This window comes from Meriones unguiculatus, chromosome 12 (genome assembly GCF_030254825.1).
Source record: "Meriones unguiculatus strain TT.TT164.6M chromosome 12, Bangor_MerUng_6.1, whole genome shotgun sequence".
Taxonomy (NCBI): Eukaryota; Metazoa; Chordata; class Mammalia; order Rodentia; family Muridae; genus Meriones; species Meriones unguiculatus.
This window is the reverse complement of record NC_083360.1, coordinates 27,606,698-27,628,500: the sequence shown is the minus strand read 5'-3', so window position 1 is coordinate 27,628,500 and position 21,803 is coordinate 27,606,698. Positions and strand designations below refer to the sequence as shown.

Sequence of the window (21,803 nt, the reverse complement as noted above, 5' to 3'; positions counted from 1 at the left end):
AGTTGAAGTTCCCTCCTTTTAGGTAACTCTAACTTGTGTCAAGCTGACATAAAACTAGCCAGCGCAGTAATGATGAATACATAATTGTATCTAACAGTGGTTTCTGGCCGGGTGACCCTGCCTCTGCTGCCTCATTTAATCCTTACATGTATTATAACCATTTCAGAGCCCAGGAAGCTGAGTATCAGAGGCTGTAACTTGCTAGAAGCATGTGCTCAGTCTCCGTCACGTGCCAGGGCTTTGCCAGCCTTCCTCAAGTCTCAGCACACAGGAGAGAGTTGTCCTTCTGCAGCTCTCAGGCCCTATCAGGCCTACCAGGTCAGGCTGGACTCTAGAACCTTCTCTGGTAGAGAAGCTGGGTACCACGGAAGCCCTTCTGGAGCCTGAAGTTCAGGAAATCAGGAAGTGAGCATAGGGTCTTCTCTCCATCTCCTTCACCCTGGTCTGTCCTGAGGCCAGAGGATGGCCCGCTGGCCACCTGGCCATCAGGCTAGAGCCAGAGCTGGGTGTCCTCCTGCTTTGAGTACCATCCAGCCTGGCCTGGTCTCAACCACATGGTGCTGACCACAGGCAAATCCACAGCTGCCTGTCTGTCTTCCAGGCCCATCTGCTGGTGAATCAGCCTGGCCAGCAGACATGCCATGGGGGGTGGGGAAGGAGTTGGGTTGTCTGGCTTGGATAGGAGGAACTGGGTCCCAGCCACCCCCACCCTGTCATTATGGAGTGGTCTGTAAAGAACAGTGTTTTTCAGCTGTTTTTCACTGGCTCCCTCAGCAGCCCCAACCCTGGTCAAGATATGGGGGATTTTAGAGGCGCACCCCTGGGGCCTTTGTTTCTGCTTGAAGAGCAAGAAACCTGTCTTAAAGCCACCTTGATGGCATGGAGTGTTACAGCCAGTGAGTGCAGTGTGCTCAGACCTCACACATCTTGAGGTGCTATTTATGTAGAATGACAGAAGCCAGATCTCACAGGGACAGACGTAGATCTGTTGCTGCTAGGCTGGGGAAGAGGGGCTAAGATGTGGATGGGATTGGAGGCAGACCTTGCTGCTCTTCATGGTCAGGACTAGAGGCAATGTGGACTAGACCACCAGGAAGGAAAATCTTAGACTTTATAAGGGGCACACAATTGGTTCTGAGCCCACAGCCAGAGGAAAGACCATTTTGCCGGGATGGAGTAAGGTAGGCATGCCGGAAGTACTTCCTGAAGGAGGTGGTCCTGGGACCGGAGCTGTCTCAATCCTACTAGGAGGAGAGGTGACCTTTCTCTGTGGAGAAGCTGCCTCATGACTGAGTTTGGCATTGGTGGATGGTGACCTTGGCTCTCTGAGGTAGCTTTTCCTTGAACAAACTCCTGGAACCTGTGCTGTAAAAGACAGGCCTGACGCCGCTGTAGTCCTTATTTGGAGAGCTTGGCAGGGCCCTGGCCTGGGTAGAAGGATCTTGTGGGTAGAAGTGGCTTTGATGGGTATCTAGAACAGGACTGGAGGAACGGGGCCACAGACCCGTGGCCTGGGATTTGAGTACCACTGCACTTTCTAGAAGCCGGAAGTGGTGATCAGGCAGAAGGCTGTGGCTCTCGATACTAAGTAGATTCCACCCCCTAGTCCCCCATTATTTCTCAGAGCCCTGTTTGGTCCTCCTTCCCTGATCCTTCCACTCCAGCTGCCTCACCATCCTCCATTCCCAGAAAGATGGCACAGATGAGGAGTCAGGGCTCAGAATAGTTGTGAAGCCTACCCCAGGCCACACAGCTGAGTGGCCTGAGCTAAGATGATAACTCAGACTTCAAACTGGTCCAGGCCTCCCAGGCCTTTGCCTGTGGAGGGAGCACTGTCTTCCCACCACTAACTGGAAGTCATTTCTCCCCAGGGGGGCTTTTGAGGCTCCAAGGAAGCAGTGGACATGAAAATGACATACAAATTGTAAATTGCCCACAGACATTACTGTCTGTTACTGTGGTAACCATGCAGCCTCGGTGGACCTCAATTGCCCCGATAGTGAGGTTATGTCAGCATTTTAATTTAATTGCATTATTTTCCCATCATAAAAATAACGGGCGTTATGTATACACCCAAACACATCAAATTGCCTACATTAAATATGCCACTTTTGATGTATTGATTACGTCTTAATAAAGTTATTTAAATAATGTAGCTGCAGCACAGGAAAATCTACAGAAGTAGAAAGGGAAATTTATTTTGTTTCATTCATCCTGCATAAAGCCTTATTAACATTCTGGAAAATTCTAACCCCCACCTCAGCCTGTTTGCTTATTTAAGAAGGCTGTGATCACTGGTCTATATAATTAAGACATTTTATGTACAATTTTATATTCTGCTCTTCCCCCCTTAGGGAGTTTTAGTGTGAAACAGAAAGAGCCTCTGCTTTGCGTGGGAGCCTAGTGCTACAGGCTTGAGGTGTTCATGGGCCAGGACAGATGCTGCATGGAGGAATGGGGTCGGTGGCCAGGACTGTGTGTGTGTGTGTGTGTGTGTGTGTGTGTGTGTGTGTGTGTGTGTAGCAGGACCGGTCCCCTCTATTTCAGCATAAAGGGGCATGTCTCACTGTCACCCTGTATCTATGCCCCAATTTGTTGCTACCACAGTTAGAATTTACATCCTACAGCTCAGAGGCACAGTACGGGTCAGGGGCTCCCTCTGGAGGGCACGCATTGGAACTAGGGGTACAGCTCAATGATGGGCTATAATTATCCTGGGTCCGATCCACAGCACCCCCCAAAAAGTTTTTAATAAAAGGTTTGTGTCGAGTAAATGAACACATTTACCAGACACGGGCACCGCTATGGCTTTTAAGTACATCTTGTAGGTCCTCTCTCATGGAGCCAGCCACCAACTACAGACAGGGACTATAGCGTACACCCAGGCCAGGAGAAGGGGGGACAGGCTGCTGTGGAATGGAGTCAAGATGTTGGTAAGCCACACTGGTTCACCAAACAGACTGCGCATGTGCAAGCTGAGAAGAAGGTCTCTAGACTGCTGTGCTGGTGTCAGGGAGGAACACTTAGGCCCAAGGTCCAGGCTAGATGCTGACATCAGCTGGGATGAGGAAACACCTAGGTCACGCATGGCGTTACAGTGGGATAGAATAGGATAGGGCCAGCCTGGTGTCCATCACTGCAGGCTGTCTGTCACACATCTGCTGAGCGTTGAGTTTGGGCTTGTCGGTGGCCCGGTTGGCCAGTGGCTCTGTTGCCCCTGTCCCATGGGGACTGGTAGACTAGCCTGGGCAGGCCCCTCTGCTGGCAAAAGCAGAGGCAGCAGGGTAGAGCTGAGTGTGTAAGTCCCTTCTTGGCTCTGTTTACAGCTTGCTACTGTTGTCCCCTAGGCCCAAGCAAAGCCCAGCCTAGAGTTCAGGGCAGGTGAGAGGTTTACCGTTCAGGTGGGGGACATGGAAGTTCCAGAGAGGGGAGCAGGTGCAGGGAAAGGGAGGGTCTGAGGTCCTGGTGTGCACAATTACGGATTGCTGTGAAGGTGAAGCATAAGGCTTCTAGAAGCTTTGGGCAGGAAGTGACATGTCATGGTGTCAGTCACAGTGTTGCCGCCCCTCCCCCACTGTTTCCCTGCTGCCTGTGGGGCACAGAGAGGTAGCTGACCATTGAGGACGGGCCCAGGCCTTCCCTTGAAGGACAGATGGTAGCACTGGGATTTTGGTGTCATGGAGACTGAGCCAAGGACTGGCTGTGGGGACAGGGAAGAGTGATGTTACAGCTAAAGCCCAGAGAAGGAAATCAGGTTTGGGGACTGCTGGCAGTGGGGCGTGATGAGAGATACCATAGTTCAAAAGGTGTAGGCATCTCTCTGGTGGCCTCAGGGACGCCTGCTGGTGCTCTGCTGGGAGTCCCAGAGCACTGTTACCTCGATGGCCTGTTGGACGGATGTTCCTGTTACCACGGCTGGGGTCAGAGATTTCGGCACTGTCCGAGCCCAGGCCAGACAGGTGAAGAATCACAGGCTGCTATCCACAAGGGTAGACTACCCTGACTTGCCAACATTTGCTGCTTGGGCATATGGGTCAATGTTCTAGAACTTTCTGCGCTTCAAAATGTGTTGAAAACACATTTTTACGGAATACTTCCAGTTTTTGAATGTTAGCAATATGTTTAAATTAAGGCCGGACAGGAGGCAGAGGAGGGAGGATCTCTATGAGTTCAAGGCCAGGCCTCGTCTACAAAGTGAGTCCATGACAGCCAGGGCTAACCAAAGAAACCCTGTCTTGGAAACAACAACAACAACAACGTTTAAATTAAAATGAAAATCATTTGGGGTTTCAGTAAAGCCTGATGGTAGGTCAGCCTGTGGTTTGGGGCTGGTGAACTCTAGAACTTTGTCTAGAAGGAACAATGTTCCTCCTGCCAAGCCAGAGGCTGTCCTTCCCATGTGTGGCCCTGCCCCGTGGATGGCCGCCTGGGTTGCTCAGGCCAGTTGTCCCTTCTCACAGAGCCTGAGAAGGCTGGGGAATAGGCTTGGGATTGCCCTCATTCCCAGATACTGAGACTGGAGTCTGGGTCTAGCCCTATGGGCTCTCTCCAGGCACCTGCCCACACCAACGGTTTAGACATTCCAGTTACGGGGGCAACCCCATGAGGAAGGCCTCTGGGTGTTAAGCTGAGCTCGGCCTTCTAGAGCGCAGCTTGGGAGAAATACCAGAGGCCTGCCTAGAGGTGAGACTCTGGGAGGGAGCTGAGAGTTCACCCTAACCACTTCTGGGTACTGTCCTGGCAAGGGAGTGACCTTTTTTTCCCTGTCACAGGTGTTAGGAGGGAACATAGGGCCTGGTTCAAGAAAGGAAGGCAAAGCATATCTGGGTGGCTTTAAATGCTACCTTCTGTCCCCAGTTTGCAGGTAGTCTGTTAGCCACTGTGGTCCCCGGCTTTTTGCCCACTCCTCGTCTGTCCCAACACAGTGGCTTCCTGGCTTCAGGCCTAGACCTGAGTTCCCCCCACGGGTGTCCACTAGAGACATAGGCAAACCACTGTGTCTTGACCCTCAGTCCCTACCCTACCGTCCCCATAGACAGTTGCCTTCCATTGCCTGTACCAGACTGGCCTTTGGGAGTCCCTGATGGCATCCAGCCTCGTGGAATGGCACCTCCCTTCCCTCATGTCCCAGGCCTTTAGCATGACCCCACACTTTCCCCAGTCGTATCCCCTGGATATAGGGAAGAGTCACATACTCCTGTGAGTGTGGGGGACAGGCGGGGATACTCGGCATGCTCCATGGGCCCCCAGGGTCGGGTCTGCTGAGTGTAGCACTGTACCGATGTCACTGTGTTATGGATGATACAGTGGTCTAACCAATGCCTTTTGTCTTGCTTCCTCAAGCTGACGTCATCTCCACTGTTGAGTTCAACCACACCGGGGAACTGCTCGCCACCGGTGACAAGGGTGGCCGGGTGGTTATCTTCCAGCGAGAACCAGAGGTATGTGTGTGGAGGGGTCGTGGGGGAGGCAGGAAGAGGATGGGCGGATGGCTCGAGGGCAGGGATGAGGGTGAGCTCAGGTGGATGTGGTCTGGCAGGGCAAAGACTGCACTCTGAGCAGGACTTCTGACACACCTTGCCGAGGTGTCCCATCTAGAGTTCTTTCACTGACTCCGTTCTCTCACAAGGCCCCTGGGGCTGGAGGGGAAGGGATTTGGGGATGGGCCTGGTAAGTGGACTAGGTTGGCTCCCAAAGCTACTTGCTGAGTCCCCACTCAGCAGGAGTTTGCTGATCGTTCAGTGGTTGGCTGCAGTCCCTGACAAAGCAACAAGCCCCCAGCAGAACCTTTCCTGCCTGTGTGGCCTGTGGTTGCTGCTAGAGAAAGAGGGAGGACTCCCCTCCTCCACCCCACCCAGCTCTCTGCTGGCCTGGCAGGTTTTGCTCAGGCTTCCACCCTTCAAGCCAGTCTTTTGTTGGCTTGTTTGTTTGTTTTGTTTTTGTTTTTCAACGCAGGGTTTGAGACAGGGTTTCTCTGTGTCGCCCTGTCTGACCTGGAACTCACTCTGTAGGCCATGTTGGCCTCCAACCCAGAGATCCACCTACCTCTGCCTCCCTGGGATTAAAGGTGTGTGCCACCATGGCCTGGCTTCAAGCCAGTCTTGATCTGCTCTTCTGCCCTCCCCTGTCGCTCTGCAGCCAAATTCTGAATAAGACAAGAGTGACCTGAGACCATCCACCCAGAGTTCATTTCTGAAACCTTAAAGAACCATATGGTCCCAGCCCCCTCGGGGTGCTGAACGTTCCATATTCCATACTTTTTCCTTGATTGTTCCTCCTTGCTAGCCTCTGAGGGTACAGATGCCCACTCATTTACAGACAGACCAATCAGCTGCAAGCTCCATGGGAAGCTCCCGGGCTCTTGGCCGTGTTCTGTCACACACCACCCTAGCAAGGGTCCTCTCTATCATTGAATGTATAGAGGATTCGAAACCAGGGAGGGGAGAAGAGAGAGGCTCAAAGGAGGCAGGGCCAGGGAGAGGAGCTGAGGCCACCCTCGCCCCTTCAAAGTGTGGTCTCCATGATGCATTAGCTCATGCAGCCCCCTCATCACCACCCCACCAAGCAGAGAGCTGCTGTTACCCTTCACCTGACAGAACTGCAGCACAGAGGGCTTAAAATATCTCCCCAAAGGCAGGCAGGGGACAGCCTGAGGCACACAGGTGTCACAAGACCAGCCTGTCCCACCAGGGCACACCTGAGTCAGCCGTCAGCAGCCATCGTTCTGCCTGCTGCAAAGAGAACTGAGCTCAGAGGTTCTGGCTTTCTCTTCATTAGTTTGTCTCTTTCCTCTGGCCCTGCTGACCTTTTTCACAACTAATGCCCGTGGGAAGAGGAGACAAAAACCGTGGAAGGATTTTCAAACAGATTCTAATGCAAGACAGAGATAGGGACCTAAAAATAGACACTTTTCCAAATGAACAGAAAAGCCTGAAGCTGTGCTTGGCTGGCCATCTTCACTTGCTCCCAGCTGTGATTTCATGTTGTCATAGAAACTTGACTCGTCTGCTAGAAAAGTGGTCCTCGGTATTTATGGCAGTTCCAGAACTTAGATCTGGGGGTCTCCACCAAGATGGGGTTCATAGTCAGGAGCTCTAGCGCTGCCCAAACTGGGATGGGAACCACCATGGGAAGCAGGGTTAGGACGGACCTGGCAGATGAGGGTAGATAGAACCTTGGCATTGGCATCTGGCATCAGTGGGGTGAATGGTGGCCATTTTGTGGCCTCACAAGCACGAGGACCTGAGTTTGATTCCTAGAACCCACATAAGAAAAACAAAACAACAACAAACAAACAAAAACCCCACAAGTGCCTGTGATCCCAGTTTTGGGGAGGGCGGAGACAGGCAGATCCCTGGAGCTTGGGGGCCTAATCGGTGAGGTCCAGGACAATGCAAAGCCCTGTCTCAAAGAGGATGGGCAGTGTTCCTGAGGATGACACCTAAGGTTGTCCCTTGTCTCCGTATGCATGCTCACAAGCGTGCATGCATACCTGCACACACCCATACCCTTACACACACACACCTGCACATATACACACCCCTATAGAACATACACACCTGCACACACACCAGCACACACCTTTGCAAGCACACACCCCTGTATGCACATGTATGTGCACGCACGCACTCGCATACACACACACACACACACACACACACACACACACACGTATGCGCGCCTCTGCACACATGCGGACACGCGTTAGTAGCTTACTTTGGTGGTGTTGATGGCATCCCCGCTGCAAGGCGGGTTCAGCCCCTCCTCCTGTTCGCCTCCCTCCGCCCTGGCCGCTCCCGTGGCTCAGTCTGCCTCTGGCTTCCCCTACAGAGTAAGAACGCGCCTCACAGCCAGGGTGAGTACGATGTGTACAGCACCTTCCAGAGCCACGAGCCAGAGTTCGACTACCTGAAGAGCCTGGAGATAGAGGAGAAAATCAACAAGATCAAATGGCTCCCGCAGCAGAATGCCGCGCACTCGCTGCTGTCCACCAACGGTGAGGCCCTGGGGGTATGCCTGGCCTGAACTCACTCAGGCTTCCGGCTTTCTCTGTGGCTTTAGGGACTACCACACCACTCTCTTCAGCTTTCCCTGGATGATCACAAATCTCCCACCGCTATAAGCACAATGGTTGTGGATATTTCCAAGGTAGGGATGAGGCTGAATATTCTAAACAACGGGGACCAGGGCCAGAAGCCAGTGACCACTAGATACAATCTGAACTCTTAGCAAGAGTCACAAATCACCCAGAATGAGGCTGCTCCCCTCCCACTGGTGGGGAGAACAAGGCCTTTGTCCCTCTGCTTCAGGACATCATGTATAGCCTCAGAAAGCTATTGCTACATGCCAGCTCTGTGCTGGCCCAGGGCAGCCACACAGTTCCCTCACTATCTGTTTTTCCCCTCCTTAGCCCATGAACCAGGGCCAGCAGTCTGGTGGGGCAGACTTGGGTCGAGGCCAGCATTCCTCACTGCCTCAGTTTCCACACTGCCCAGGGGTCGACTCAGCTCCCTTCTGAGGAGATATGATATCCACCCAGTGCCCTGAGAAATAGTAAATGCTGTGTGAGCCTGAGGGAGGCTGGGAAGATGGTGTCACCTGTGCCTTCCCCGAAGAAGCCCCACTGCTGAGGGGGCCGCAAGGGTTTCCTGGGAGGGACTCAGTCTTTACCACCTGCTCCCACAGCCTCTTTCTCACATGCTCACTTCTCTCCTCATCCCCTCTCCATGTTGCTTCACAAAGTCTGCTCTGATGCAACGTCTCATTCCTCCTGACCCTCCCATGACAGGACACTTGTCACTCTAATTGTGTGTCTCTGTCGGGCTTCAAAAGGACAGGGTCTATGTTGCCTCCCATAGACCTGGCTGGAATCTGCTCAGCACACCTGTACTTTGGGGTCTTTATCCTGTGCGGGGATTGGATACATGGTCACGTGGGACTGGGAGCATGTGAAGATGGTACTGAGCCTGAGTGTGTGTGTGTGTGTGTGTGTATGCATGCACATAGGTCTTTAAAATTCACTCTTTCCACCCCAGTTCTACCCTGCCCTCACAGGAGGCTGAAGACCACTAATGAGGGCCGCACTGGAAACCAGTTTTCCGTCTAGCTCCTTCCCATGTTCACAGTGTTGTTTCTTTTGATGGCTGAAGTTATCGGGGTCCTCTGGAGAGGCCAGACCTGTGGGGGCGGGCCAGAGAGAGGAGAGAGGGGAAGGTGGAGGAGCCTACCCTTGCCTTGTGATTGTGAGACCTGAAGCCACAGCTCAAGCCTGAGGGTGTCTGCTGACCAGACCCCCTTTTCCCAGGGAGGTGGGCTTTTGTTCTGTCTTCAGCCAGTTACATGAGGTCCATCATCTCCTGATGGCAGGTTATCTGCCTTATGGATTCATATTTTAATTGCATCTAAGAGGTCCTTCCTAGCAAGAGCCAATATATTTTTGAACAGTATCTCTGGCACAGCCAAGGTGAACCATAAAATTACCACCATCTATGCTTTCTCCTATGACATCTAAGGGAGCAATGCAGAGAAGAGAGGCCCCGGGAGCTGAGCTGGCTTCTGGGTGGCAACTTCCACTGAGTTAGGAATGGCAGAGAGGCCAACCTTTTCTTAGGAAGGCACAGTGGCACACACTCAATGTAGAGGTCAGTAGCAATCCTTGCAAGGGTCATGAACTTTGACCTAGCAACATCCCCCTGTCAGTGACTAGGAAAGATGGGGTCAGGACAGATTCCCATATGCAGAGGTATTCTGGGTAAGGCATAGTGGGGGAGAACTTCCAGGGCACACACACGCCACTGTCCCTCTGGCTAGAACAGGTATCATCTTCCTGACCAGGCTGTTGACAGGGTGCCTTGTCCTTTTTCTGTTCTTAAAGATAAAACTATTAAATTATGGAAAATCACCGAACGAGACAAGAGGCCCGAGGGCTACAACCTGAAGGATGAGGAGGGGAAGCTAAAAGACCTGTCCACGGTGACGTCACTGCAGGTGAGCTTCGTGAACGGAAGTCTGCCGTTTGTGTTCTACTAAGTCGTGAGGCCTTTAGGACTCTTAGAGCCAGGGCCAGGGTCATGCTATTGTGACACTATTCCTCAGGTGATGATGAACGAGCCTCTACTCACCCTAGACTGGAAACCAATGACAGTCTGAAGTACAGACACCACCGTGGTTAAACAGTATTCCATTGGGGTCGCTTACAGGAACAGAAATGACTCGAGGACAGCTACGTCACCAAATCCCACCCCAGCATGGTGACAGCTCACCAAAGCTGGGTAACTGGAGCTCACTGCACAGCAGGCAGCTCAGTAGGTTGACGTGTCCTTTCCAGGTGGCTCAGCTGTTCTGAGTCTCTTCCGGGCAGCTCAGCTGCTCAGTTCTTTGTCTCTGCTTCATCCACCCTGATGGTCTGGGCCTGTTGAGGGCAGTTCAGTTTGCCAGAGAGTAACTCTTTGCAGTCTTTACTGCCTATGTATTCTTGGAGAGGGAGGGACTTAGTGAACCTGTTGGTTTCAAGGACTTCCTGAAGTCCTGAGGTGAATAATGGTATCGCTCTCTTCCTTCTATAACAGAGTGGGTGGTGGCCGCAACCACCTCCCAGCCACCCCAGCCTCCAGGATGGCTTGGATTTCAAAGGGGTACTTGGTAGCCAGCACCAGGTGATGTGTTCCCTCAGGGCAGCCTATCCGGACAGACACTGTGGCCCCTCCCTGCACTAGGCAATGGGAGCTAAATGAGCCAAGGTGTACTCAGGCTGACAAGAGGAAGCTTGGTTGCTGAGGGAGAAGTGAGAGGGCAGAGAGGCTGGACTAGGATGCTTGTCCAGAGAAACCCCACTTCCTGTCTCTCTGACCCAGGGTCCTCCGTATGATATCCATACAGAGAGGGTAAGACAGAGGAGCCGTGAGGGGTTCACAGATGCCCCCACCCAGTTACATAGACAGGGAACAACAGGGGACCCAGCAGAGTTAGGTGGACATGCCCATGCTGTGTGCACAGTCAGTCATGAAAGCACACGCCCACACATGTGTGCACATCTACACCTGCCAGTGCCCAGATGAGGGGTACTGCCCAGTGGGGCTTTCATCTGCACCAGGCACTGAGGCCCTCCATCCAGGGACACAGCCCGGGCAGGACCTGGGTGGGTGCCAGAGAGACAGGGGCAAGAGAAGATGGTCTCAAGTGTACTTGAAAAGACCAGAGCAAATAACCTGAGGGTGGACCAGCTGACAAAGGCCCCCAGGACCTTGAGAGTGCCAGTCTCCAAAGGGGGAAAAAAACCAAGAGATTCTTTTAGCCTTATCTAAGTGGCCATGGCCCAGGAACACAGATGCAGGTTGTGTCCCAATATGGAAGCGGTCTCGTAAAATTTTAAGGAGTCATAAAACAAGGCATTTTCTACACATATTGGGTTGGTTGCTATAGGCCTCTGCTGCTGTCTAATGGCATTCTAACCCTCACTTGGTGAAAGCTGCCGAACTGTTAGACTCATATACCCCTGACCCTTTTACCCGATCATTGAAGGGGGTTTAGATCAGACACAGAGTAGGTAACCAGTGGCTATCAAGGGGACTAGAGCTAGCAGAAAATAATGTGGTTCTGGGTGTGTAGCTCTCTAAGTGCCCTCAGTAATGCAGTTTGAATCAGTCAATCAAGCTTGAGTCTTTAACATAGTGTGTGTGTGTGTGTGTGTGTGTGTGTGTGTGTGTGTGTGTGTATGTAGTGTTCTGGACACTTTACATCACATGAAGTGGGTTCCTTGTACAGGTTAGGAGACTCTGAAAGCCTCACAGTTAAACAGCCATGTACAGCATGCTTCATGAGCAGGGTGGGTGAGACATTTTACCATCTGTGACCACTTATTTCATACCCTGCTTGGGTGTGGCAGCCCTCCACTAAGACTGTGTGTCCCACGCCCCTCCCCCTCCCCTGCCCTTGCAGCTCTGAATGCCTCTTCTCTGCAGGTGCCTGTGCTGAAGCCCATGGACCTGATGGTGGAGGTGAGTCCGAGGAGGATCTTTGCCAATGGCCACACCTACCACATCAACTCCATCTCTGTCAACAGCGACTGTGAGACGTACATGTCGGCCGATGACCTACGCATCAACCTCTGGCATCTGGCCATCACTGATCGGAGCTTCAGTATCCTTGGCCTCGACCTGCAGGGAAGCGGCTTCAGGGTGGCACATCAGCACACTGGCTTGGGGGAGGGGTCTTCAGCCTCAGCAGCTTCCTTACTGAAGAAGCATCCCATCTAGAGTGTAAAGGAGCTGGGTGTGGCATCACTCTAAAGACACAGCTGCTGAGACCTCTACTGCACCCCATGCCTCCTTAGAATGGCAATGATCTCCATCACCTTGGGCCCTCATAGGGTCCGTGAAGGAGCAAGAGAGATAGAGGCAGTGTGCCCTGGAGGAGAGGAGGATGACTGCCCCTCCTCTAGCCTCTAAGGAAAGGACCACTTACAGGACAGTGAGCACAGCCTGCACCAAGCTTGGGGAGGTCAGGGCTGATCCAGGGCAGGCAGGCTGCTACCCTGTCACTGTTGTGTGGACTATTAATGACAGTCATACTAATTGAAGTTTCATGTGCTGGGCTCCCACTCAGTGAGGTAGATACTGTCATAAGCCCCTTCCAGTAAGGCACTTGAGTCATGGAGCCTGAGCTCAAAGATGACAAGTGAGGGGCAAGAAAGGGCATAACTATGATGGAATAGAGATAGTAAGAAATGTTGACTTTGTTGGTTTGGGTTGTGTTGTAGCTGTCTTTGGACCTAGGTGGCCACAAGACATTAGAGCGAGTTAGTTGTGACTAAGGAAAGAGAGCTGATCATCCCAACACTGAACCTTCTCCTTCCTGACTTCCTTGTCCCATCTGGAATACAGCAGTTATGCTCACCCATGTCAAAGAGCACAGCATTCACCAGCAGGTGTCTATCAAGCACCCACTGTGTGCCAGACCAAACGATAGGCTTGGTTTCCGGCACCAAGCACACAAGGCCCTGACATGCAGGAGTCTAGGTGACTGGTGCTTGTGTCTTGGGGACAGGACAGCATGTGCTGAGCACTTCCTTTATCCACCTCTCCTGGGGGGCTATAGGAAGCATGTAGGCAGAGAGGAAGCCTTTGGGCCTTTGCCAAATGACTCTGTGGGCCTGGAGTAGAAGGTGTATGTGAACAGGAGTGGGATTATTGATCGGGGAACCTGTGCTGCTGAGGTAGAGTGGAAAGGAGAGCATGTCAGTGGACGTGTCCCCATGGATACTAGGGGACCAACATGGCTGCTGTAGAACTCTGTGTCCAACTTGTGTGTGGCTCTGATTTTGTGAAAGTGCCTGTTAAGCTAGTGACAAGAGATGACTGGCTTGTTCACCGGAGAAAGGGGTGTGTGTCACGTGCTGAAGACCCAGAGGTGGCTTGGGTGCTGTCCCTGTTCCTGTGCTTAAGCCCTGTCTGGGATCTCAGGATGAGGCTGAGCTGTAGTCGCTGTGTTCAGAGGCTTTCAGGGGTCCAGTGTGACTGGTGTTCTTGGCTGAAGATAATGAGGGTGCTGACACAGGGATCCACCAGCAGAGGACACAGGGAGGAGAACAGGTGACACTATGGAAACGACAGCAATTGGATTTGGGAAGCTCGCACCCTGTCCTTACCTTCACTTTGGGCTTCTAGGTTCCCAACCTCTGAGAACTAGGTGCCCAAGGCTTCTCCCATTCACCTTTGGCATTGTGCTGCGGCAGCCAGGAACTGTGTCTAGGATCTCACATGCTGTGCATTGAGTGCCCTCAGCTCTTGTTTGCAACCCGGTCTTCTGGAGAAAAACCAATTCTTTTTTTAGATCGTCTCTATGTGTGGAAGGCCTTGGGGGCTCGCCACACAGGAGGCCCTTCTGCAGGGTTCTGGCAGATCTGCTTCTTGCCTCGCTCCAGCCACTACTTGGTTGTCATGACAACATCTTTCTAGTCTTGAGTGCAGGCTCCTGGGAAGACGTGTGGATGAGCGTCATGCCTTGCCCGATGCAGTCTGTGGAGCCCAGCGGGCTTCTGTATTATCTCTCATGAAGCCTCCATTTGTACTCGGTGTCTGCCTTGTTGAGTGACAAGCGGTAGCCACGCAGCATCAGGGTCCCTGGGGTGCTGAGGATGCGGGAAGGCCTGCCCTGCCCTGCCCTGCCCGCCCTGATGTTTGGAAGCCAGCTTCTTCTTCCACAGCTCCACATGTGGCTCTGGGTGTGTCCCTACTCAACAATCATCCTACTTTCTTCAGGGATGGGCTCCATGTTGCCTTATGCCCAGGCTATTGCTGTGTCTGAAGGTTCATTGTTACCTCTCTACAGCCTAGCTTGTCTCCTGGTGTCTCCACTGATGTCTGTGTGATAGGGGTTGGTATTGGTTCTCTGCCCTCTGTGCCTGCTTCTCCCTTGATATTTTGCTAGAACAAGCCAAAGATTCTCCACCTCAAGGTCCAGACTCAGGATGGTTAGCAGGGAATCCCCAGTGAAGGAGGACTGTCCCTCAGTCCCCACCATTGCATAGTATGGATGCTGAGACTCAGTGAATGGAAGCCATGGGACACCCCCCACCCCGCCTCCTCTCCACAACTCCCCAGTCCAAGGAGATAGCATGACTCCAGCTGGTCTTCAAGAGATTGGTCAAGGCCCTTGGCAGCAGGAGATGAAGGACAGTATATGAAAGTCCCTACAGCCTTGACAACTCTGCAGGGGTCCATGTGACTCGTGTTTCCTGTGTGTCCTTGACAGGAAAGACCACAGATGCCACTCTGGGGCCAAAACAGCCTGGCTCTGCAGTAGCTTGGCAGTCTCTCACCTGACCTGTAGGCTGAGTGGCCCACACTGGGGTGTAGCCAGGTGTAGAGCCCCAGCTGCCTGTCAGGGCTGTACCTGGCAGCCTATCCTCTGTCAGTCTCTTCTAATCCCTGGTTGTGGTTGCAGTCCCCATCACGGAGTCACTCAGTGTGTATGTCTGTCTCCCATCCCCAGCCACTGCACCCATGCCACTCCTTCTTCTGTGCATTTCTAATAAGGACACTTGTGTTTGGGCTACAGTTCACCTGGGAAAGCCAGGAGTGCTGTCATCTCAACAACTCCTCTTAATTACAGAATTGTGCTGCCGCCCCCATTCCCTGGTCTCTGAGGGTCACAGTCTTTGGGGAGCATCTCAGCTCATGGATACCTGGTCAGTCCTTGAAAGGAACCACTATTTTCCAATTACATCTAAGCCCCCATTTTGCATATGGAGAAACTGTGGTTTATAGAAGGGATGTGAGGTTTCTGTGTGGTATAGCATATTCCAGAGAGTTAAGACCTGACACCCAGCCCAACTAACTTGTGACGTGATCTCCAAAATTAAGGCTACCTGGAGGAGTTCCAGTTGAAGGTATCTGGAAGTCCTTACTGACGTGGCATGCAAAGAGAGGTGTGTTCAGTGCATTTGTGATGTATATTTATCCCACAGCCACCTCCTTGTCAGGGGTCTCCTTTAAGCCCCTGTTTTAGGATAGTTTCAGTGAAATTTAGGAGAATAATTTTTGATGATTAATCTTGGAATCTCCATGGAAACCAATCTCTGAGCATGTGTGTGAGGATTATCTAGATTCCATTGAGAAAAGAGGGAAGATTCATCTCAAATGTAGATGATGCCATTCAGTGGGCTCAGGTCCAGGAAAGGAGAAAGTCAGAATTCGTCTTTCTCATTGCTCCTGCCTGCATGTGTATTGTAATAGCTGCCCCCATACTTCCTGCCCTGATGGACTATCTGCCCTAGAACTGTGGGCTAAAATGATCACCCCATATTTTTTTTTCTTTCTTCACTCCTTCACTCTGAGACAGGGTCTCACTATGTATCCTTGGCTGGCCCTGAACTTGCTGTGTAGACCAGGATGACCTCAAATTAACAGACCCTGCCTCTGCCTCCTGAGTGCTGGGATTAAAGGCATGCTCCACAAACCTTAATCCTACCCTTGCCAGGCATTTTGTTGAAGCAAGAAGAGAAGTAAGTAACACATACTGTCTCCATACTTAATAGCTTCCATTTCAGTGGCACCCGACAGCAGCCAGGTGATAGCATTTGCCAGTCCTTGAGACCCATAACCATGCATTTAGCTGGATGCCCAAAACCTGAAGGCCACTTTGCTACCCAGCAGGCACTGACCAGTCCCTAGACTCCATGACCATGTGCTTGGCTGGATGCCCACAGACTGTAGGATGCCCTTCTACTCTTGCAGAGGTGTAACTCCAGGCCCCAGAATCCTATACTCTGTTTCATCCAGCTCAGGCAAATCATATTCCAGCATTCCTGCATTCCTGGTCCTGGAATTTCCAGGACATAGGTCAGAGCTGACTGTAGGGCTGCCTCAGATCAGAGAACATTGTCCCACTGAGGAGATGGGGTAGAGGTGCTGGGTTAACAAACTCATCCATATGGTCCAGACATAGTTCAGATGGGCAGAGATGTGAAACTCCTCAGGCAAAGTGCCCATGGCCCAGCGTGGAGGGAGTGCATCTATCTCTCTTACCATCTGAGTCTCTCTGACCACAACCCCCGGTGGGAGGAAAAGTTTATTTTGGCTCACAATTTGAGACCTTGGCAGGGAAGGCATGGTGGAGCAGCATGGCTCATGGCCATGGGAGTGTATGCCAAGAGCCTGTTTATATTAGGGTGGCCCAGGGGATGAAGAGTAAGGCAGGAACAAGGAGCAGGTGTTAGTGTCAAAGGCCTACCCCTAGTGACCCACTCCTAAAAGTTCCATGACCTCCAAAATAGCAGTGACTAGAGGACAAGCATCCAGCATGCTACAAGCCTGTGGGGGACAGCTCACTGTCACAGGGCACAGGGACAGTGAGCACCCCTTCTGCTTGGCTGCTTCGAGGGAGGTGGGCTGTGGAGAACAGTCCATGGTGACTACAGGATGGGAAGCTGGCAAACACTCTGTAAGAGGCTATGAGTTCCGCTTTGCAGGGCAAGTACTGGGAAGAAGTACTGACTAGCAGTCTTCCATGTAACTCCGTGGCTTGGGGGACTAGGGTCTGGGATCTTTATGTTTGTGTGTAGGGGGATCCAGAGAAGCCACTCAGACCTGGCTGGGTCTGACATGGGCCTTACGGAGAGAAGAAAGCAATAGCACCCTCAGTGCTTGTGCCCTTGACCTCACCAACCCAGATATTGTAGACATCAAGCCAGCCAACATGGAGGACCTCACAGAGGTGATCACAGCATCCGAGTTCCATCCCCACCACTGCAACCTCTTCGTCTACAGCAGCAGCAAGGGCTCCCTGAGGCTCTGTGACATGCGGGCAGCTGCCCTGTGTGACAAGCACTCCAAACGTAAGTCTCTGCTCTAGGTATATTGGGACCGGCAAGTTCCCGGGGGTGGGGTGGGTGGAGCTGTTCTAGCCAGCAGCTGCCTCCCTTCTCCTAAGAACCCCGTGAGCTCCTTGGTATGTAATGCTCACGTCCTGTTCCAGAGTGCACCAGCGGGCATCTATGAAGCCCAGGGATAGAGACTAAAACAGCAAAAGGCATTTCTGAACCCTCTGGCAACACACTCTACCTGTCTCAGGTGACAGTCACATCACTCTGAGTGAGCTACTGTAACCAGAGAGGAAACTGAGGCCTCAAGGATGGGCCTAAGGCTTCAGACTGTGGCACCAGTCACCAGAGGGCCTTGAAGGACCACCTATCCCATGCTACCAAGGCGGGCCCCACTGGGAGGATAGGGCTGTTTTCCTCTGGTCTCCCACCCACCTGTCCCTAATGCCTGTGGCAAGCTCTGGAAACAATTATGAACGAATGAGTGGATGATTCCAGTTGGCCCTGGAGATGCTTAGAGAAGTTGAGGTACAGACAGTTTAGGCTGTTGAGTTATGGAGTCTTGCTTCTCCCCCGAAGCCAGGTTCTGCTGGATAATGGGGTAAGGCTGAGCCTCCAGTTCCTTTCCCATTCCTTGGCCAAGTTCTGTCCCCATGCCCCATCCTGCAGCTCTCCCCCAGGCTTGCCCATACTCCATGTTTCAGGAGCCCTTAGTAGGCTCCTTGGTGGGTTCCTGTCATGGGTTATGTAGGGGCTATTAGGGATGGGGCTATTAAAAGGGCAGGGGTAGTCTCATGCATGTTACCCAGGAACAGACACTCTGAAGTTGTGGAGGCCTTGGAAGGAGGGGATGACAGGAGGCAAATGCTTCAAGATGGAAGCTTTGCCAAAGATGATTTGGGCAGGTGGAAAAGGTAGAAGGGGATCAGTGAGCAGGGCAGGACAACTGGGGAGCCATCATGGTCAGGGGGAAGCTGAGTTTTATTTAGGCCTTGGGAGGATGGTAAGCAAGGATGTGCTGGGAGGTGATGGTGTTGGTCAGAATACAGAACAAGCATTGCAGAGAGAAGAGACAGCTGGGAAGGGGACCATGTAGCCCCACAAAGTGCTCTTGAGAGGCAGGGCTGAGCTCTGCCTGGAAGGTATGGACAGTCAGGGTGGCTGCTGGGTGTGAGTGCTGGGAGAGGTTGGGCTATCGTCTAGATGGATAGAAGTGGGGTGTACAGACCTGGGGTGGTGCATTTGGGGCTCAGTGATGGGCTATTCACTGGACTTGATGGGACATGGAATAGTAGATGGACAGATGTTGATGGTCAGGGTCTTCACTGAGGTAGAAACTATGGGGTTATCAGCATGGGGTGGTGTCACCACTCTAGAGATGGTGGGACCTGGGAGAATGGAGCCAATAAATGAGGCAGAATAAGGTCTCATGCGATAGCCACCTTTATTCAAAGCATCAGACAAGTTATACTCTGAGCGTTAAGGAAGGTCACATGGGTGACATTCTCATGAGTTCTAGTTGTACACAGTCACAAGGAGAAGCAAGGCAAGAAGATGTTTTTCCATAAAGGCATAAACATTGAATTGAGTAACAGCAGCAAGCGATGGTAAGTAATCCAAAGCAAACTCACTTCTATCCACTACACCTGGGAGAATCATGAAAATACACTTCAAGAATAAGCCTGTGTTTTCAAGAAACCGAAGCCACAAGCCTCTTATCTTGTTTTCTCAGAGCATCCTCGCAAGCACTCAAAATTCTCCTCACACTGTATCCCAGAACTGTGTCCAATGGGATAGGGAGACCTGAGAGGTCCGGGTGATTGAGGGCAGAGACAGCCTCACACACACACACACCCCTGGACTTCCTGCAGCTGGGCCACGTCAGCTACCACCCGAGCCTTCTGATGAGCACAAGTTCATTGTCTTAGAGTAATCTGTCAGAAGTGTGGTGTGAGCCTCACTGACCAGAACTAGTGTAGGGCACGTGGGGCCCCTGTAACTCTCAGGCAGCCAGTGCCCCTTGCTCTCCAACTCTCAGGGGCCACTCCTGCCACCTCCTCCCATCTTCAGAACCGTGTTGAGACTTGCACTGAACTCAGTTGCTCACTCTTACATGATGATCCTTGCCTTCACACTGGGCCCACAGGGTGATCTGGGGTGACAATTCTCCTCAAGATTAGCAGGTGAACAAGCGTTCTTCATGCTGTGTTTGGCCTTAATTCCCTTTGCTCTCTCTCTCTTTCTCTGTGTGACATTTATAGGTTCCGAGGATTAAGACAGACATAGCTGTGGCCATCCTTCTACCACCATGGGGCATTGGCCCAAACACCTGGGCTCACTCCCTGCTGGCTTAGATGGCACATATTCCTGAATTGGATCCATATTCAGCTTTTTGTCAGACTGTGCAAAAAAAGATGGGAAGGAGAGGGGGGTCAGGCCTGCTCTGGATTGAGCTCTCTCTGAGTTCCCTGGAAGAGGCTTTGTGATATCTTCTTCAGTGTGAGGGCAGAAGCTGGAGTCACCCCACTGGTCCAGCAGAGTATGTGAGGCATTGGCAGTGGTGACTCCCATTTAAGAGACTCATTTAAAAACCTTCAACTGTTTAGAAGGTTTTTAGTGGCACAGGGAAGTTATGGAAGCTATTGCATTGACAGGTTCGGTGGAGGAATGAGAGGCAGAGCAATACTGCTTGGCTCCCAAAATTGAAGCAGAGAAAGTACCAGGAAGGAAGACGTCAAGACATAGTGTGGTAGATCATGAGACAGTGGTTGGTGTTTTGGAATTTGTCTGTGTATCTTCATGTTAAAATTAAGAAGGAGTGTGTGTATGTGTGTGTGTTTCAGGCAGGGAGAGGCTTTTGGTACTGTCTGTGTGCTCTGTACTGGTTCAAACTATGTGCTTAGGTAGAGGTGGTAGCCAGAACCATGTGGCTTCTGTAGTCTATGACACCCAGATTCTTGGGGTGTTACAGGTAGTGACAAAGCTGCACCCACCAGGGCAGCTTCTGTGAGTCCCTTGTGCATTTCCTGAGCTCAGACCTAAGAAGTCACCCTGTCATGTGACTGTCACATGCCTGGTGGTGCTGGAGCCTCACGGAGTCAGGCACAGGAGGGGGAGAGCTCGCTTTGCAGAGAGCTCTGTTCGCAAAGTGAGCTCTGTACATCCCACGCCTGCTCTTGGGTGCAGAGTGCTCACAGGCTTGTGTCTGTACTATGCTGTGGTACTTGAAGGCTTCTGCAAGGCTGACATACAGAAGGTGCCACCACTGAGGGCTTTGGAGAGAGCTGGCTGGCCTCAGGGCCAGGTCTCTTCTGAAGAATTCTCAGAGCCCCTTGCCTGGTTGCCCAATGACTCACATGGAAGCTTTGACCACATTGGCATGTCTAGGCCTCTCTGCAGGCTGGTGGTCCTATACATACACAGGACTGCATGGCATATGGCCATCTACAGGTTTAAGAGTACTTGTATCTGGGTGCATAGGTGACTCTTCCCACACTCTCTGCACTGTTGTTACAATCATTGTGCACCCCTGCCAAGGACTTGGCAGCTCTCTTCCTTTTTCCTGAGGATGGCATAGTACTACTGCCCCTCAAGGTCTTGTATAGGTTGTGTGTACATCAGCTAGGGGTCCTTGTGAGGGAGAGACTTTTTTGCTTTTTAAACACTAGGGTTTATTTTATTTCTTTTAATCATAAGTCTGTATCTCTGGGTTAGGTATGTGCATGTGGGTGCAGTACCCATAGAGGCCAGAAGAGGTCATCATTCCTTGAAGCTGGAGTTGCAGGCAGTTGTGAGTCACTTGATGTGGGTGCTGGGAACCAACCTGGGATCTTCTGGAAGAGCAGTACACACTCAACCACTGAGCCATCTCTCTAGCCTCATGATTTTGTTTGTTTTTTGTCACTAAGTTCAATTTCTCTTTTTGGATTAGTGCCTGTCTTTGTTTCTTTTCCTGTTGCTGTGATGAAATACCCTAGCAAAAGCAATAAGGTAGAAAGGGTTTAACCTGGTACACAATATGATGTTACCGTTCATTGTGGTGGCTGAATGCAAATGAGGACATGACTGCTCCTAGGTATGGATGAAGGGAAGGTTTCAATTGTAGATATGAGGGAGAGTATAGCCAGAGGCATCTGGAAAAGTCTAGACTGGACAAGGCCATGAGAGGAGAGAGGATAGTAATATAAAGAGGGGAAGAGGAGAGAGGGAACAAAGGAGAGGGTACCAAGAGGGAGCCAAGCAAACCAAGAGGCCAAGAGAGAGCCAAGGGCCAAAAGAACCAAGTGCATGGCCAAAATGGTGGCATTATAAAGGAAAGAGAAGGTGGGGCAGGGAAGCAAAGCCCTGGGTGGAGAGGTTTAGGGCAGGAGGCAGGAGTGAGAAGAGCAGAGAGGAACCACAGACACTGAGTGAGCCTGGCAGCCAACATGCTCTTTGGTATGCTAAATGGGCACCTCAGTTGGCCATTTGTCCCAGTTTCTTT

At 51.8% G+C, this 21,803-nt stretch overlaps 1 protein-coding gene across 2 annotated transcripts in view; it reads left to right on the top strand.

Annotated features, from left to right (window-relative positions):
* The window catches only part of Ppp2r2c (protein phosphatase 2 regulatory subunit Bgamma), an 81,017-nt gene that overhangs the window by 46,984 nt on the left and 12,230 nt on the right, over positions 1–21,803 (top strand). For both annotated transcript variants that reach the window (XM_060365420.1, XM_021630657.2), the window contains exons 2-6: positions 5,344–5,441; positions 7,831–7,996; positions 9,875–9,987; positions 11,961–12,138; positions 17,171–17,335. In XM_060365420.1, coding sequence (XP_060221403.1) covers positions 5,344–5,441; positions 7,831–7,996; positions 9,875–9,987; positions 11,961–12,138; positions 17,171–17,335 — 720 coding nt within the window. The remainder of the gene's footprint in view (positions 1–5,343; positions 5,442–7,830; positions 7,997–9,874; positions 9,988–11,960; positions 12,139–17,170; positions 17,336–21,803) is intronic.